Consider the following 19,576-nt stretch of genomic DNA (forward strand, 5'->3'; position numbering starts at 1 on the left):
TACAAGTCACATTGAACAAGTTCACATTTGGAAGCATTAGCTTATTTTTATGGCAAAAAAAATACACATATATGTGTAAAAGGTACAATATGTAGAATCTGAAAATATGCATGGAGTTTTTATGGTAATATAAGATGCTTTTTAAAGAGATTTTAACTCCTCTTAGTGATGTGGCTTTTTAAAAAATATTACTCTCTAGTCCCTCTTATAAGAGCATTGAAGCACTTACCTGACTGTAGAAAAGATGTACTCTGAATGTTGTGAAAAGTCAGAGTATGATTTGTTTTTATCAAACTTTTAGACCAAGTTTGAAGCAAAAGTTTTAACGATGAAACCAACAGCTGCCTTCAGAAACAAAAACTGCCAGCACCAGCCTTATAAATGATGCAGGTGTGGCTTCCTGCATACACTTTGGAGTTCATGAGCTCTGTTCCACAAAATGGTAAAACTGGGCTCCCAGAAATCATCACAAGTTCATGGTACTCGGCACCTTGCAGGATTAGTATCCAAGTGCACCTTCCAGGTGTTCCAGAAATTACACCACATTTTATTTGATGACTGTTTACCAAAATAAATATGGGTCCCTTAACAATGGAGTAGAACCAATATGTTCCATCACTCCCTGGATGAGCTCCCTATTCATATGACCAGCAAGTTTTGTCACCACCCTGTAGCCCAATAATTATATTTGCAAAACAATGTGACTTCAAAGAGGAAGGAGGAGCACCTTCAGCATACTCATACAACAGTCTCAGCTTCAGAATAGCTTATAGCTTGGAGAAAAAGCATTTTCCTGGGAAGAGAGTGACATGGTTTTGAATGCTTTTAATCCTTCAGGATGAAGAGGTTTTCCATAGCATTTGTGGTGGTGACTCTGCCACCAACTTGTTTGCAACACAAAATACACAGAAAATCATCTTCTAAGTCCTTCCTACGTTGTGTCCTGAATGTGGCTGATTTATCAGACTTCAATGGCACTTGGAGGAATTCCTTGGCTGAGAATTCAACCTGAATTCAGCACATGCCTTGGGTACCATGCTCTTGATTTTACCAAGATTGTAGCAATTCTAAACACATGCAAAGCAGAAAGAATGCTGCAAGGCAAGGTATTGGCAAATGGAAGCTGTCTGGGGAAGGCATTTGGCAAAGGGCATGCTTGGATTGGGCAGGATTTACACACCTAAATCCTACCTAAAAACTTTATTTAAGGATCTGGGACAATCTAAGTCTACTTGTGCTGCATTTCTTCCTCTGCTAGAGAAGAAAATGGGTTCTGCATGGTGGAAGCTATCCAGTTTTCTGAGAGATGAAGAGCAGTTGTTCTTTGCTTTAGTTAGGCTGTGTGTGGAAGTATTGGGATATGATCACTACCTCAGGAGCCCCAAACCCATGGGATTAGCCCCTGGCTGTTGCCAGGAAGCTTTCCACAGCCCTTCAGAGGAAGAATCATTATTCACTTTTAGTCATCATCCAAGGGGCTCTTGCTCTTAAAAGGGAACTGTTTATGGAATAATTTGTGTTTCTCCAGCCTATCTTTTTTCTGGTAGTCTGTAAATCTTAGATGCTGTCAGTGGTGAGTGGAAATGAAGGGTATTGTTGGACAGGGAGGAATTCTTATACCCAGTTAACTAAAGATAATCTAAGATCTGCTCACATGTTCACTGCTCCTCAGGTCTGGAATATTTTCCACGGGGCAACTGGATCAAGAAGGTTTTGACCAGTGTGGTGAAAGCAAACCACAGAGACTCGTTCTGCCAAATTTTATTTTTCCCAAGGTGTTCAGAATGGGAGAGAGAGCAAAGCTGCTATGCACAAAACTGTCAACTGTGAATTTCAAATGTTTTTGTGGACACAATAACATAAGACTTCTCAGCCTTACTCCATATTTAGAAACTGGTTTTGTAAGAAAAACATCTTAGAAGTATCAAGGCCAGAACAGTTTTAGTAATTTGTTATGTGTAACTTAAAGGTGTGCATAGCTATGTATAAAAACACCAGCAATCAGGTTATTCAAGCGAATAAATGTATACACACATACTTTTAATTTCTGAAGATGTGAATTTTACAACTACTGCCACCTCTTTAAATAACGAAAATGCATATGCATGCTGTATCCTAGATCTCTTTTTTAGGACAGGCTACACGGTCCAAGACCGGCTTATTTACATGAAGAAAAATATGGCATCTCTCCCTTCCGAAGACTATACCTTTACACGAGAAATTAAAAAAGAAAAAAGCTTACAGCTGAGGGTGTGAGAAGAGCGTATACACCCCTGGAGGAAATCCGACAAAAGTTTTAATTTCCTGTAGGAATTCGTGTCTTTACAGACCCCATGAGAGACCTCCAGAGGTAGTGGCTCGCAGCTCTACTTCCAACCCCAGGGATGCGCCTTGCGCCTCGGTAGCGCCGAGGGTAGGGGCGGGTGGGATGGGGGTGGGGACGGTGGGAAACCGGGTTCCCGGCTGGTGGGACCACCCCCCCTTCGCAAGGAGCGCAGGTTTCGTCCCCCGGCGAGACGGAGCGCATCCTACTTGGCTCAGCTCGCTATCTGCGCCACAGGACACCCCAAGCCCCAGCCCCCCCGCTCCTCACACCGTTACCGGACGGCGAGCCCCCCCCACCCCCCCTTCACACCGCTGCCCGGCGGAGCCTCCGCACACCCCCCTGCGCGGGTATCGCCCTCACTGCCGCTCGGGCACTCCCTTCCCACCCTCGCCCCAGGGCCGAGCTCGCCGGCGGGTTCCCTCCGAGGAAGGCGCGCCACTGCCCCGCGGGGCTCACTGCCCGAGCTGCTGCCGCCAGACCTCCCGCCCGCCGCTCCCCTCCCCACCGCCCGCCGGAACCCTCTGCCCGCCCCCACCCCTCCCCGCCCCGCCCCAACGGCCGCGGTGGGGGCAGGCGGCGCGCCCCCGCGGGCAGCCAGCCAGGGCGCGCCCCCGCGGAGGGAGGGGCGGGCCCCGCGCGGGGCGGGGCGGGGCGGGGCGCGGCGCTGCCCCCCCTCCCCCTCACGGTCTGCCCTCCCCCTCCCCAAGGTGTTGGCGGCGGCGGTGCTGGCGGGGACGCGCTCGCTCGTGCCCGCGCCGCCCCCCCCTCTCCCTCCTCCCCCCTCGCTTTCCCCCCCCCCCCCGCCCCGCTCCCCTCGGCTCTCCCCGGCTGCGCTTGTAGCGGCGGCGGCAGCGGTCGGCCATGGCGGCCCCGGCGGAGCTGAGCGCGGAGCGGCTGCGGGCGCTGCCCGGCAGCTGGAGTTATGGGATCAGCCAGGGCGGCCGCGTCTTCTTCATCAAGTGAGAGAGGGGCCAGCGAGGAGGGGAGCGGAGCGGGGCTGGGCTGGGCGGGCGGGGGGCCGGGAGGGGCGTGCAGGGGGGGGGGGAAGGCGGCGGCGGGGCTGCGCCCGCTTGACTCGGTCCCTGTGTCCGTCCCCGCAGCGAGGAGGCGAAGAGCACGACCTGGCTGCACCCGCTCACCGGAGAGGCCGTGATCACCGGGCACCGCCGCAGCGCAGGTAGGAGCCCCGCCCGGGGGACGGGGGCAGCCGGGGCCCCCGGTCCTTCCCGGGCACCGTCGCCCCCGCCCGGCCGCCCGGGCAGCGCCGCTCTCCCCGCTCCTGGGGGTCTCGTCGACCCCGTCGCTCCGCGGCTGCTGCGGCCGCCTCCGGGGCTCCTGCCGCCCCCCCAGCTCCCCGGCCCCTTTCCCCCGTGGCGGGTGAGGGCAGCGCCTGTAGCTTCGCCCCGCTGCCCCCGAGCTGCCCGACCCTAGAAGCCACCTCGGTGTCGCCGCAGCCACCCGAGACAACTCCTCATCCTGTGCTCTCCGCGCTCCCCTCACTTCAGCAGTTCTTTGCCCCCGGGTCGAGCACGAGTGGCATTACGATTCAGCCTTGCGTGTCCGGCTTGCCGTCGGTGTGCTCCTCACCCTCTTAAAACGCTTTCTTTTGCACCCGCGTTTTCTCTACGCGTCTGTAATTTTTGTTTCTTCGCTTTCTTTCTGTTGCCTTGTGTTACCCCTATGATACTGTATAGTTACCATTAGAGACCGCCCTGTTCCTCTCGTGCTTCTCGCAGGCTGCCCCGATTGTTCACCTGCAGAGCATCCTTCCTCGGATTAGCATTAAACCACTCATCTTATTTCTGTTTCCAGCAGCTCCCAGATATAACCATGATAGGCAGACGAGAAATGTAGAGGCAGATTTCACTAGTCACCTAGAAAACCTTTTCCTTCCTTCACTTCCATCTAGGCTGAGAGTGTGGGTGGTTTCTAAGTGATTGAGAGAAGTGGAATAGGTAGGAGGAAAAGGGACTGAAACATTAGGAATAACTTGCAGCAGGGAGGGAGGGTTGGATAGGTCTTCTTTGCTACTGCTGTTTGTTTCACTCTGGAGAAGTAGCAGCAGGAGGTGCTGGAGGAGGAGGATTTACAGGCAGACACTCTGAAGACCCAGAGCCAAACTCTGACTGCTGGAATTGCACACAAGCTACATATGCCGCTGGGAGGTGGTGGAGTGTAGTAATAAGTGCAGTTGGTTTTATGGATTTAATCACTTGGATACTTGCAGGAAAATCTGCTAGTGAATTGGACAACATCAGATTATTTGGTTTTTTGTGTTTGATTAATAGTTATACATTAAGAAATCAGAAACGGCCTTTTAAAAACTGTGGTCAGGTTTTTTGTTTTGTTTTCAGGGTTGTTTTTGTTGGTTTTGTTTGTTTGTTTGTTTTAGTTTGGAATAGTTTAAAAAGCATAAGTTTCTGGCTATTGTATCTCTGCAGTTTAATCTGCAATGTAGGGCTGCTGCTTAGCAGAAGTCATTTTGATGCCAGGAAGTGAAACCATTGCTGTCAGGTTCCTCTCTTCCCCACTATCAGTATTCTGATTAATTGGAAAACTGGCCTTCATCTACAGCAATATGCATGGGAGCAGATGTATGTAAAGTGCTTTCTTTGTCGGAGAATAACATTAATTGAGCAGTAATTCTCCTTTGAAACTATTACCAGTGTATCTGCTGACTGATGGTGATTTCCTAGCAATTTTCCAAGTGTCTCATTTATTTCTGCTATCAAGTGCTTTTTTTTTAAAGGAAATGCTTTTGAGTATCTGTAGTACTGTAGGTAACACAGCAGGCTTACTATCAGATAAACTAAACTGGTTTCTGAGCATAGGAGTGAGCCATGATCTTGGATATACTGACCATGATTTGCTGATCAGATTTTGAAGTACCTGCAAAACAAACCTTTTTCTGTAGTTTTCCTCATTCACATGTGTTAATGATCTCTCCATACGTGGATAAAATCAAACATATTAATTATCTGGTTTATTAATTATCTGGTCTGCTTTCCCCTGGCCATTGTTTTGGGAACTTAGTCAAAATATGTTCAAGATACATCTTCTCTTAAGAAACAATTTTTGTGTGAACAGCACTTCTTTTGGAAGCACATACTATTTTAAAGCTCCTTATTAAGTAACAATGTGAGATATTTACTAGATTGAGAAGAAAGCTTTGTTCTCCATTATGAATTGAAGTGCTTTTTGTTCCTTGAGATGCCCCACACTGGAAAGCTATTTTTCTGCAAAATTCTCATAGCAGCCATAAATACTTATGTTAGAGAGTCTTCCTGTTTGCTGTACTTTGCCCTGTGCTGTTATCAAAAGACACCTTGATTCTTGTTCTAGAGAAGACAGGAGTGAAAAGCCAGACAGAGCAAATAAGCAAACTGGAGGGGAAGAAAAATAAATCATGTGACACAGACTGAGTATTTTTCTTTTAATTTAAGAGTGCATTCTTGCTTTTACAGTTCAGTGAGTGAGTCCTACTTATCAGTTATTGGTTTTATTGAGTGGGATAAACTTTTAAGGGTAGAATTTCAGAGAGCTTCATCTTCAGAGCTTCCATTACATCAGGAAACTTAAAACAAAGACAATTAGTGGTGTGGTGTGGTTTTGGTTTTTTTAAAACATATATTTGGACTCCTGACTCTTCTGGAGTAATAATAGAGAAGGAAAATATGTACCTGCTTCCTTCACTAGATTTGTTTTGAGAAATATTTTCATGTAAAATTGAATAGAGTTGTAAACACTGCAGGAACACTTGTTAGTCACAACAGTGGTGGAATTATGCTAATATAATGCTAATGTTCTGTGGTGTAGTTGATATCATGCCTGTTAAGATGCTTGTGACTTGCATGTAAAGCAAACTCAGTAAATTGATTTTCATTTAGATCTCTGCCTGTCAGGTAATTTGATGCTACAGAAGTTCAAGGCAGAAAGATCTGGCGAGGACCGTGAGTTCTAGTTAATTGTCTAAGGGAGGAACGTTGTTAAATAAGGACACACTTAAGCCCTCACTGTTGTTATTCAAGAATGAGAAATCTAAATTAGATTTTCATGCTTATAGTTTCTCTTGGATTACAGCTGAAGCAGTATTGTGAATCAATTCTAAAATGTTTGTTTATAGGACTAAAGCTTTTAACATGTGGAATCAGACACGCAGTAGTTTAACTACCTTAGTTTTAGGGAGTAGACCAGTATGGCTAGCATTTCAAAAGCTAATTGGAATGTTTTGCTGCTTGTTTTCCAGACTTACCCACAGGTTGGGAAGAAGCTTATACTTTTGAAGGTGCAAGATATTATGTAAAGTAAGTTGAATGTTTATCTGTCGAAATGCTATAATTTTCAATTAGTTTGTCTAAATGTTGCTGTAATCTTGACTGTATTCCAAACTAGTTTTAAAAGTTATGCTGCAAGTCTAAAAGGAGTATTCAAACTTGTCATAGTGTATATAGTCCTTTGCTTACTGAATTTGGCACAGCCAAAGCAATTTATTGTGTTTTGGTGTTAATACTTTTAATTAAAGCTGCTTAAGGACGCAGATTCAAATGAAGTTTTTGCTGTGAGTGTGACCATCTAGCAACAAATGTCCTTGCAACTCCAGGATACCTTTAGTTTGTTTGTTTGACACTTCTGTGTATGTGCTGTCATGCCATAAATGCTTTCAGAAAGGCATGATCCTCCTTTGTCACTGGGAGGAGAATCTTGATTCAGCCCTATTCTCTAGTAATTACATTGTTTAAAGCCATTCTGAAGGTTTAATGTGGCTGTTTTATTTGCAGACCTGTTTCTGCTTCTAGCATTGATTCTCATTATTTTCTTACTCAAGTTTTAGAATGTTTTGAGGAGTGTGTATACTGTGGTGGGCTTGCTGTATTGTCTTTTTGAATGAGTGGTGTGCAAATAGAGCTCTTATGTGGGAATCCAGAGGTCATGTTGATCAGATTTGCACAAATTTGAAAGCTTTTCTACTCCAGATAGGCCTGACCATCCTTGTCTGGGAAATGCTAAAGTGGCACCTAGGTACATTTGTCCAGTTAATATGCTGCTTTTTTTTTTTTTTTAATTTTTATTTAACAATTTGCAGGGTTGTTCTTTAATTTATTTATGGGTTTTTACTTACTACACTGTGTGTTTGGTTTGCCACCTTTAAATTAATAGTGTTATCAGTTGGATAACTTAATGTGGGTTAAGGTTACTAATAGTCATAGAGCTTGAAGGTTTTCCTGTCTTGAGTGAAAGGCAGCTGCTCCATGTAAGTTGCATTGTAGACATTGTGAGATGCCTGCTATCTAGTGTTGCATGGTTAATTTCATACACCAATAGGAATGTTTGACTTGATACTAAACAAAATGTCAAACAAAATATATACTGAAGGGTAATGCTTTCAAAATCTGGTCAGAACTGGTGTTGGGCTCTCTAAAATGGAGTGGTCCATGCCATGGAGTGGCATGTTTGGTATACTGTTCTATTCTGGTTTCTTGGAATTTACATTACACTGGTGTTGGAAAGCAACTGACAAGAACTACAACAGTCTGAGGGTAGGAATGCACTAAGGATTTCACCTCAGATATTCTGTTTAGATTATTAAATGAAGATGAGTGAAAATTAAAGAAGCTGTATTTGTGTGTATAACATTAAAAGAAATTCAGCTATCCTTGCAGACAGAACTTGTTCTCATAGAATAAACCTATGAACAGCATGTTTAGCTATTGTGTCTTGGAAACAGCAACTTGAGTTTTCTTGGAATAAAAAAAAGTGTGTGGACAACCTGTTGTAGGGTGACTGATGTGCTTATGCACAAACTTGCCAAGTGCTAGGTTGTTTGTATAGTCCTGTCCCTATAAGATCTTGTGTTCAAGGTGTTATCATAACTGTTAGAATGTACACTAAGCTGATTGTTTTGCTGATAGCCAACACCAAATAGTTCTGTTTATATTTGAAAGTTGTGCTGCATCTTTGAAAACATGTTGCTCAAACAACACTTCTCTGTGATTTGAGAGATGTAGGAGGATAGCAGGGAGAGTGCTGTCAAGCCTGCTGAAAGGTTTACATGGTATGACCAGTTTGGCATCCTTAGTTAAGTACTTGTTTGTTGTGTGGGCTCTCAGGCTGAATTTAAACTTCTGTCCAATGATAGCTTTTCCTCAAGCTGACTAGTATTCAGCCTTACTGCTGCTAGAGAAGATGTGAGAGCTAACGAAGACAGGGTGACAGCATTATAATCACTATCTTGTAATCCTCAGCAGTGTAATTCCAGATGATGTGTTGATTATAATAATTCTAGTTGTCTGAGTCCAAACTACTGTGATGCTTTTGCATGAGTGGGGAACAGCGCAGGTTATTTTGACCTTGTGCTATACAAACACCCACACGTTTTGGTTTTTCACTTTAACTTGCTCATTTGGGTATGCTGATTTGTTAAATATTAATGTTTATTATGTTGATTACAGCATAATAAAACTATGTTAAAAATGTTGAAAGTTTGTTCATGGTCGGATCTGAAAGAAATACATTGTTTTATGTTCCAGTAAAGGCTGCACAGTTACAAGGGAATGAATATGAATTACAGTCTTTTGATGCATTTATCCATGTTAAGCTTCACTGTTGGATTTCTACAAGGTGTGCAGTAAGAGTAGAAGACAAGGGATAGTCAAGTTTCCTGGTCACATAAGTAATTTCACCTAATTTCTGAGGCACAGCTTCAAATATGTGGGTTGGATAAAAATATTTAACCACCTTGCTTTATGGTAAGATCTTACGCTAGACTGTTTGAAAATAAAAGCCTTTTGAAAATTATTCTTATGGTTCTTTAATAACAGGTGTTTGCTGTTCCAAGTGGGTGTGTCACTGAATCTTATTACTGTACTTTTCCTGGCTTTGATGTAGTAAACACTGCATAATCAAACTGGGATAATGTTGAGGAGATAATCGTCAGTGAAATCTCGGCATTCCTTGGACTGGAATTTCAACAAATGAGTCAGGATACAGACTACATTGAAATGTGGTTATTTTTAAGGGACACTATTTTTCTTGGGTTATGTACATTTGTTTTCAGAATAAATAAATACCAAATGGTGACTATTTTACACCCTTTTTTCCCCATGGCATCGAATTTATTCTGGCTTTGAAAGGGAAGATATTCTGAAACAGGAGTAGAGTTATGGAGTTATTTCCATAGCATGATGTGGTTCTGTTTTTGTATAGAGTTGTACAGAGATGCTAGCTAGGGGTTTGACTTTTTTTCAGGTTTTTGATTTTTGCTAGTAGAATTCTATTACTTGGTAATGACAGAATCCTTCTCCCATCCCTTGCAAGTACAAATGGCAAAAGGTGTTATTTGGTGTAAAAGAATAGGCAGTCCTGTAATATATGCTGTATGTTCTCATGAGATATGGCTGCATTGTTAGTGTTATCCTTTGGGACTACTAAAGTCTGGTTTTGTTTGCTTAGTGTTAGAAGTTTGCACATCTAGCCCTTCCTCACCACTTGATGGGAACTCATCAGTTACTCTTCTGGAATAGTGCTTGGTTTGGGTGTTGTCTGTATTTACACAATAACTAAACTTTTACCTGGAACATGGAGCTGTATGCAAATTTGACACTTTCAAATATAGCCTTTAATAATTAATTTACTATCAGTTAACTAGTGAGTCTTCTGTTTTATGAAGTTAAGATATGGGAAAACTTCTCAGTTTGAAAATGATAGAGCTGTATGCTGAAAATTTTTAGGGTTTTGTGTGTGCATGTGTTCTCCTTAAAATACTTCACTGGATTATTTATGCTTAGTGTATTGAGCCTTTATTGAGCTCTGAAAAGTTGCAGACTTTATCCCCTAAACAGATTTAGGTTGTATTATAATATGGGAAGCTTAAGTTACTTAAAATATTATTACTACATAAGAAAATATGACAATCCCAATATGATACTTGTCAATAGAGAATACTTATATCACCATGGCCTTCTAAATTTTTTAAGATCAATGAGAAAATTTGACTTGATGCTTTTAGTGTGTTGTGATGACTTTATAGACATTAGGCACCAAAGCACTGGTTTTAAATGCTGTAATTTTTTTTTTAAATAGCTTTTTCTGTGTATTCATATGTGTGTGTTTAAGAAACTCTTATTGGTCAAGTGGTTCACTTTTCTTGCCTTTTTTCCTTCTTCGTTTCACTAGTTCTGAAGTTGTTATGATTTTTGTATTGACCTTTTTTTTTAGCCAGGTTTATATTAGTTAGGTTGTTAATTTGCCAAATAAATTTAAAATCAAATCAATCCAAGGGTGATATTTGAGGAATTTTGTATCATTCTAACTAGTTTAGCTTCTACAGATGTACTGTCAGATATATTGTTTGGGTGTTAGAATTTGCTATTTCTTAACTCTCTTGTAGCACCAATACTTTTTGGGCAGCTGACTAAGAAAGTGTTTAAAGACTTAAAGAATAAAAAAGGGCAGAGTTTATCTTTTGGGGGGCTTGTGTAAAAATTTATCTTTTTCTGAATTTATCAGAACCATTTTTTTTAGAAGGGTACACTGGCACATAATGACGAAGTAAACTGTGCCTTTTACCTCTGTAGTGTGCCAAGCTGTTCAGAAAAGGAGAACTTTTTAAGAATGCCTGCAGATTTGTTATCTATTTTAACACTTACTTCTTTATTCCACTGAATTATTTAAAGAAAAACAAAACCAAAACCACCACTGCAGTGCTGAAGCTGGATGTGGAGATGAAAGGGTTCTAGACATGTGAAGAAACAGGTGTAGGTCAGAGGAGGAGAGGTGGGACTGCATCCAAAAAAGAGCTTATGGGGAGTGTGTGCTGGGAAGAAGATGGGGGTAGTGGTGTGCTGAGGGAGAAGGCTGAACAGGTGGGAGTAGTTGCAGAAGGATTGGCTGAACAGGTGGGAGTAGTTGCAGAAGGATTGGAGACTAAATCATGCAGAAAAGAGCCCTGGCAACGGGAAGTCAGTAAATGGAGTAGGGACTGGAGCTGATTTCCTAGGAGCAAATTCAATGGAATTTCTCCCAGAGGGAAGGGTGGCAAAAGTTCACCCTGTGAAAACATGTTGTCTGACTCGTGTGCAGGTCTGGCAGGGCCTGTTACCTCTGGCTTCTGAACCTGTTTCAAAGTTAGTCTGGCAGATAGGGATATAAAAAGTGAATGTTAGGAGGTACTGTGCTTATAAAGTCTGTTTTTTGACTGTGATGTCTGTAGTTGATATTTTGAGCTGTCTCTTCCCTGAAGTGTTTCTAAATTGGGTGTTACCTTAAATGCCTTAGTTTTCCTAAGATAGATTTGAAACCATGAGGGAATTTACCAATTTTTTTTTAAACTGTTACCAAGTTTTTAAGAACTTGCAAGAATTAATGGATAAATCTTTAAAATCACAAAAAAAATCTGTATGTAAGTTATTACATGAATTGTTGGAATCAGTGACAAAGACATTGAAGGCACTGAAGCTTTTTGATACCTGCTACAAATTATAAACTTTGTTAACTTCCCCATTTTGGGATCCTTGTTTTGCAACTGGTAGTATTTATCTCTAACTTTGGCCGTAATTGGTGATGGGGTTAATAATACTAGGTAAAACAAATATATATTTTACGATATTAATACTATGATGTGAATTCTGTGGTTTTTCATTTTTGCTACCTACAGTGTGTGAGAGGTGATGAAAAACAAAGAAAATGCTGATAGTTCATAACTTCTGATGTAGATGGCTACTGCATTACTTTATAAATACAGTGATGCACTTTCTTCCTCAGCCTCTCCCTGCTTTGAGAAAATAATTAAAAAAAAGAGATAATTGAACTGATGTACAGTCTAAGGATAACTCTGAAACCTGTACCAGTTATTTCCTCTTCCTGTTGTGTCAAGGTGTTGCATAGGTTCTTTTTCTCTTCCCTGCCTCAGTGCCCATGTCCTGCAATACTTGGAACTGAGGGAATCTTCCAAAACCACCTGAGTCCACAGGCAGGTACCTTGTAAACGTCCAACAGGGAAGTCTTATTTGGTGTAGCCACCACTCAGTAGAACTTTTACAGGTCCAAACTTTACCTGGTGTACATTGTTTTACTTAAAGGAGTTGCACGTACTTTTTTTTTCTGTGGTCTGCCAGTGTTTTGTTGTGCTGGATCAAAACTGGTGTTTGTTGTGGTGCTGCACTAAGCCTGTTTTTCCTGCATATGTTTATGTTACACTGGCTCTTATTATAATGAATTACACTTTCATTAAACCTGAGGTACACTTTCCTTGGTAGTTCAGAGTGATCTTCAGTACGCTTCTGTGTGTGTAGGAGAGAGGGGAAAAAACTTCTGGGAAGCTTGAGGCCAAATGCTGGCTGGAAGCAAAGCTCCACGGCCTTGACTGCTGGAATTTCTGCTTATGGTGTGCCTTTATATGTGTGTTTTCTGTGTTTCAGTAAGTAAATGCCTAAATTTAAACTCTTTCCCCTTCTCTCTTTCCCTGGCCTTTCTTTTGGAAGATTCTCTCTACTTGCTCTTGCATTTGGTTGAAGGGAAGGTGTTCTCTGACAGCAGTGTTGGGAGGGGGGGGAAGAAGTTGCATTAATAGCCACTTTCAGAAGTAGAAATTTGGATATGGGAGCAGTGGGCATTGCAGTAAAACTCTGGGAGAGATTCCTACTCCCTAGTACTGAGTAGGACAAGGAGGTCTGCTTAAATAGTTGGTTGTAATGTTTCATCTTCTGCTTGGGACCTATAAACCTGGAGCTGAATGATCGTTTGAAATCTGTGATGTAGAAAGAAAGGCTTTTAGTCAGCTTTTTGAATGCCTGTGTGGCCTGTGATGGTCATAGAGCTTTGTATAAACAATTAAAAAACCACTTGTATATTTAGAAGTGTTTAGAAAGTTAGTTCTTCATGGGTTTTTCCATGGTGACTTAGTAAGAAGAATTATTTGTAATGAAAGGTGTAATGCCAAGCAGCCTGTCCCTTAAAATTAGCTTCCTGTTTTTTCTCTTCCAGAATCTATTATGAATCATGTTTAGTAGAAACAAATACTTCAAGAACTAATTTTGTGCTGTATTAGCTGGAAATGTTTCAATGTGTCAGAGCAGGTAAGAGAGATCCTGTTAAACAGCGGTGTTTTAAAGGAAAATACCTGCTGAAAGTTTAGATTTAAAATGCCATCTTTTCATGAGTTACTGGCATTGAAAGATGGCAAACTTTTACATTCTTTATTACTCACTGAGTAAGTAGGACTACTGAAACTGTATAAATCCTGCAAAAAGTAAAGCATTTGGTGCTTGTAACTGAACTGCACAAATAGCATTAAAAATCCAAATTGTTTTTATTCTTAAATCCTACAGATGATGCATCTGCTGACAGATGTCTTACACTTATAATTTTTAAGAATAATTTTAGGGATGTGTATATTAGGGATGACATATCACCTTCAAAGTTTTTCAGTGAACCTACTTATGAGAATGACATTTAGAACTCGCTTAGAAATAAGAGGTTGTAAGGAACAAGATTAAACAAATGGTGCTCCCAAATCCCTGTGGGGAAGAAGAAAACTTTTTTCATCTGATTGAATGTTGAAAACGACACTTGGTTTCTTGAAAAGACTGAAGCTGGTTAAGACTGTTGGGGTCAGGTGTTGGGATATTTTTTGTTTAGCTGGGTTTTTAATATGTTGACCACATCATTTTGTAAGGCTGTTTTCTTTTGCATTTTCTCATATATGCAGAGTATCCTTGAGATCAATCTTAAACTACTTGATTGGAGTCTTTGAAATTTGATACAGAAGATTGAAAAAGAAAATTACAAACAAAAATATATCTGAGCAGTGTTGTAACATCAGAAGTTTCATTTAACAATTGATTTTAATCAGAATAATGCTGCAAGTTTAAACTCATTAGAAATTAACATTATCTGTTCTATTTTTAAATTTCTTATGTTACACTCTGTATCCTCTGATGTGCGTCAGTTGTTTACATGGTCTGAGCTGAGATGTTTTCATTTAATAAAACACACAAAAGTTACTATCTTCTTTTTTCAGGTAATAAAACTTTAGCTTTTATTAACTGATACATCTTTATTGTATCTGCAGAGTTAAAAGCATTTGGAGCAACAGTTTTTCAGTTGACTGACTTGAACACGTTAGAAGAATGTCTCTATAGTGAAGTTCAGGAGTGTGGGTCACCAAATTATCTTTGATCAGGGAGGAGGTAGTTATTAAAGTTGTTCTACAATTAATTTGAAGAGTTTGTGAGCCTGAGAACTTAGACTCATCACTGAAAGTGTTGAGCCAGCTGTCTGTAGTACTGGTCAGTAAAAAATACTGACTTAGGGTTTGTGGTTTTTTTTTGTTTGTTTGTTTTTATTTTTTGGGTTTTTTGGTTTGTTTTTTTTTTTTTTTTTTTTTGTTTGTTTGTTTGTTTGTTTGTTTGTTTTTTTAAAACATACCCAGGGACTATACCAGAGTGATGAGCCTTGAGACACTAGTATTTTGTGATATCTGCCATACAGTCTGTCTCCTGCTTCTATTCCTCCTTTTCCTCAGCTTCAGATAAAAATGAAGTGACAATCACCAAGGAGATTTAATAAACCTTGACTTGAAGTGTGGAGATGAGACTAGAAGGAAGCAGAGCGAAAATTGTGAGAACACTGCTGTAAAAGGTGGTTTGGCTCTTAAATAATTTTGTACCAAGCCTTGTATTTCTTTTTCTGAAGCTTGTCTGTCTGATAATTTGATTACTAAATAAAAGTGGGGGTTTTTTTCTAAAAATTAAATCGAAAACTTAGGCAGGTTAAAACTTTGTCTGCAGTTTTTACCTCAGATAGTGTTGGAGGAAAGTTTTGTTGTTAAAGGAAGATAAAGTGCCAACAAAACCATCAAATCCCTATATTTTTCTAACAGAGTACATTGCACCAAACATGGTAAACAGCATAAAAGGTGCACTTTTGGAAGTGATACCTAGTATTACTGTTAAAGTGACTTCTGTTTAAATATAAATTGAGAGTATCCTTTTGGCCCTCTCATTGCCAGTAGTGGTTATATATTTTATATATACATACAAGCACACACAGAAATATATAGGACACTGTTCTTTATGCCTCTTCCAAGGACAGTTTGCAGTTTGCTTATATTGAACTCTTGCATTTTTTTTCACTCATATCCAACTTATAAACACTTACATACAAAAAGACTTCTAGACTTAAGGAGAAATCTGAACTTTTTCCTGAACTTCCCTTTATTCAGGTGTCCTAAACTAAACACGAAAAAGATTTTGCAATGTGTTTCAGAGTAAAGCTCACTCAGTTGTGGTTTTTGTTCAACTTCTGGTGAGAGTGCCAAACCTGTCTAACAGGAAATTCGGGATTTCTCTTGCCTCCTATTGCTCACTGTGTGGTTTGAAACAACAAAAAATGCTATCGAATTCAGCAGTCAATTCAAGCACCAGTGCCTTGTCCTCTTCATTAACATAGTCTTTTGAGGATAGCTTCTTCTTCAAAACATTTTTTGAGCTCAAGTATGTTAGGTGAAAATCTGCAGTTCGGTAGGTGGAAAAGAACTACATGAGGTGAGATTTAAATGGAAAAAAGTCAGATGATGCAAGCACTGATGTCCTATTGCACTGTAAGGGTTGTGTTTCACAGCCCTTGATGGTTTGAGCTTGGGCTGAGGAGTTGGAATTATTAGCATTTTAATTTTAAATAAAGAAGGAAGAGGGTCTTTTGCAGTCTTTGCTCAATAATTGAGTTGTTTTTTCTTTTCAACTTACAGCGATAATTGTAAGTTGTTAAGAAGAAGAGCACCCTCAAACTTTTAATGAGGATTGAAGGTACTGTCATTTAGACAGGTATTGTGATCAACATTTAACCTGTATGAGAACTCTAGTATTTCAGTGATTTTTAGTACTTTGTTTAAAAAAATTGCATTGTGCAGCTGGAAATAAGGCTTTCAAAGAAGCTATGGTGGCTTAAGGTTTTTAATTTAATTTTCCAAGGACGTGAGGAAATTAATGTGGATTTGGTTCAGAACCTGTGTCTCTTGTACAGTTTCACCAGGCCTGATATAATAGGATATATAGGCCTGATATAGTGTTGATGGCACAATAAGTCTGAAGAACAATCATAGATTTACACTTGTTTGAAGATAGGATAAATAATTCTAGGAAAAGGTGGGAGTGGGATTTGCTGACTGGCCCTTTTATTCCTGTTTAATTTCTTTGTAGCAGTAGGGACCTAAATGGTAGTGTATTGAGGTGAGTACATCTTGGCTTTGATTTAACTGCTGGTGTATGTATTGCAACTGTAGTGGAAATGGTCAAAAGCAGAATTTATGGAGTAGTTTTATTGTTTGGGGGTTTTTTTGTCCAAATTTGATGTAGGTATGGCAACCACAACAAGAAACCAAATGTGAGGCAAACAAAGCTATAATTGGCAGCTGTGAATTTGTTTAGAACAGAGATAAATATTTCAAGTGTTCTGATTAGTTTATTTTCCTTGAATTGAAGTAATTTGCTTTTTCACTGGTTGCAAGGCCTGTCTGCACTGCTAATTTGAAAAAAAAAAAAAAACAAAACCCAGACTTATATGAGAAAAGAAACTGTCTCAGACTCCTGCCTCTTCAATTCTTCTGCTGTCTGACCTTCTCTTTTCTTCCTTTTTATTTTAATTCTATATATGTGCCCTTATTGTTCACTCTACTTTCTTCATTGTTATTCTGCTTGCTTCCAGCACTGGTAGCTAGAAGTCAGCAGTGATAGCCTGAGATGTGATTTTCCCCAGTTGGACTGCCTGCCAAATTTTCCTAAGGGGAATGTAAATACAGTGAGGTCAGTTCAGTATCAAATGCCTGCAGCCTGAAATGAACCCTGCAGAATTTTTTGCTACTCAGTCAAAATTAGAACCTGCTCAGGATACCATAGCAAATATTGAAGAGTCAAGGCTTTTATGTTACGACTTACAGATTTTTAAATTTTTTTCTTTTATCACTTAAGAATCCTTTTTTCTCCAAACTAGAAGCAAGAGAGTTAGCACTAGAGACAACTCAATATAATCATGATAATTAACAGGTATGTTTAAAAACCTCTCTATATAGACTGATGGATTACTTTAAGATTTTATGTCAGAGGAAGTGGTATGTGTGTGTGTGTGCATCCTCACCTGCTAAATGTCTAAAATGACACAAAAGCAGCAAATGAGTGTGCTTTTGATAGCAAATAAACTCTTCAGACAATCTATTCCTCCCATGTTTCCTTTCAGTTCCTTCAATCCTCTCTTACTCACCAAAAAAAAACCACGATGGGGAGAGTTTATTGTGGTAAACTCAATTAGCAGAGCAAAACCAAATTGTGTTTTTACTTTCTCCTGTACTTCGTAGGAACCTATTTCAGTCATTCTTTTGAGTGAAGAATGCTCAGTGTGTTTGCTTTAGATGTTCTTTATTGGCCATATGGTAGTTTGAATTAGTTGCATCTGTGTGCTGCTAAGGACTTGACGTAGCCCTACTCCTTTTATGAGGAGTAAAAATATAAATAAAAATTGAACTTGAGGTTTTTTGCGTTGTAGAGCTGTCAGTAGATTAGTGTACTTCAGGCATATTTGTCTTTTCATCTCTTGTCTATGAAAGATTGTCTCCTGTTAGTTTTGATGAAGAAATCCACCTAATTGGTGAAACTAGAAGAAAAGTAACTCCAAATGTTACGGAGAAGTCAGGGATTGAACTGTTCTTTGGTGTATTCTATTGGCTACACCATGACAAGACTGATTCATTCTCCATTTTATCTCCAGGTCTCTAAGTTATCATATTAATATCACTTTAAAAACAACAGAAAAATACGACTTGTGGTCAGGGATTTTTTGCTTTCTTTTTATCGAAGCTGATATATTTATTTATTTTTGTGAGGAGATAAATAGTGTGTTCGATAGATAAGTCCAAACTACTGTGCTTTTATAATGTTCCTAGTAAAGGTTTACCAACAAATATATGGTTTTGTGTGGGAGGCTTTCATGATACTCAAAAAATACTTGATTATTGAATGCTACGCATCAATTTTTTTTTTCTTTTTTGTGGATTAAAGTGGATGTTAAATTAACTGTTAGAGGTATTGAAAAGTGCTGAGCTGAGAATAAAGCAGGTTTTAAAATGGAAAATATTTGTAGCTGCCCTGTAAGTTAAGAAACGTTAAATTCAAGTTCGTACATTGTGAAATGGCTTATTCTCAAGCAATGATAAATGTATTGTAAAAGCTGTCTTTGAAGCATGGTAGTCAAATACATTTATTGAATGGTTTTACTTAGCTTACTTAGTACCACGGAACAACATTTTTTAGTATACTTGAAATTCCTTGTTTGGCAATCAACTTTAAAAAACTTTTCTCTCTAAAAATTAAAAGCATAAACACTTCTGCTGGTAGGGTAACACTTGAAGTATACAGGTTAATGGCTGTGCAGTAGTAGGAACAGCTAATCTACCAGTTCTGTGCTTTTCTTTAAAATAAAATAAAAAGCTCTTTTTGTTACTTAATCAAAAGAATATTTTTTTCTATTGTTCATAAAATGATGCAATAGTGGTTTCTAATTTCCACTTGAAAATTATGGGAATTTCATCAGCAGGATTACAGGGTTTGGTCTGTGTCTAGCTGTGTAGAATTTGTGAGGTTTGTTTGGTTTTGTTGTTTTACAGCACTTTGCAACAGCACTGTTGAATTTCAGGAACCTTTAAGTCAGGGAATAAGGATGTTGTGTAACTTCACCATATGGATTGATTCTGTTTTGGTTTCTGGAGTGAATGACCTGGTGTCCATTCAGCTCATCGTTCCATCAGTGCTTTTCCTGGTCTAATTCTGTAACCGCAGGGTTTATTTTGGGAAAGATCCAATACTGTTGGCTGAGAAGTCTACAAGGAAATGTAAGGTTGTTTATTTTGGGGTTTTTTTATTCTATAAAATAGAATATTATTCTTTTTTAGAAGCTTCTTTTGAAGTATCTAATGAATCCTCCTCATGAGGTGTGATAATTAAGCATAGTTCCCTGTGCATCATTAAAACCTGAAAAAAAAGCACTGTTTTTTGGTGTGGATTTTTCTTTAGTAGCAAAGGTTGCAGGTCTATTCTCTCAAGTTTGATTGCGTTTGCTGTCTTTTGTACAGCTACATTCTCATTAAAACCCTGCTTCTTAACTATTTCTGAATGAAAAATAACTGTTTAAAGGCTCTAAGGCCAGACGTAGTTTCCTGCACATCTGAACTATGTGGCCATTAAGTGTCCTTTGGGTCAGACATTA

At 39.7% G+C, this 19,576-nt stretch overlaps 1 protein-coding gene across 20 annotated transcripts in view; it reads left to right on the forward strand.

The window, feature by feature from the left end:
* The first annotated feature begins 3,021 nt into the window (after positions 1 to 3,021).
* PLEKHA5 (pleckstrin homology domain containing A5) overlaps positions 3,022 to 19,576 on the forward strand; it is a 163,868-nt gene continuing 147,313 nt past the window's right edge. For all 20 annotated transcript variants that reach the window (XM_071733028.1, XM_071733040.1, XM_071733042.1 and 17 more), the window contains exons 1-3: positions 3,022 to 3,285; positions 3,427 to 3,503; positions 6,573 to 6,630. In XM_071733028.1, coding sequence (XP_071589129.1) covers positions 3,188 to 3,285; positions 3,427 to 3,503; positions 6,573 to 6,630 — 233 coding nt within the window. In that variant the 5' untranslated portion in view covers positions 3,022 to 3,187. The remainder of the gene's footprint in view (positions 3,286 to 3,426; positions 3,504 to 6,572; positions 6,631 to 19,576) is intronic.

Source organism: Heliangelus exortis, chromosome 1 (genome assembly GCF_036169615.1).
Source record: "Heliangelus exortis chromosome 1, bHelExo1.hap1, whole genome shotgun sequence".
NCBI lineage: Eukaryota > Metazoa > Chordata > Aves > Apodiformes > Trochilidae > Heliangelus > Heliangelus exortis.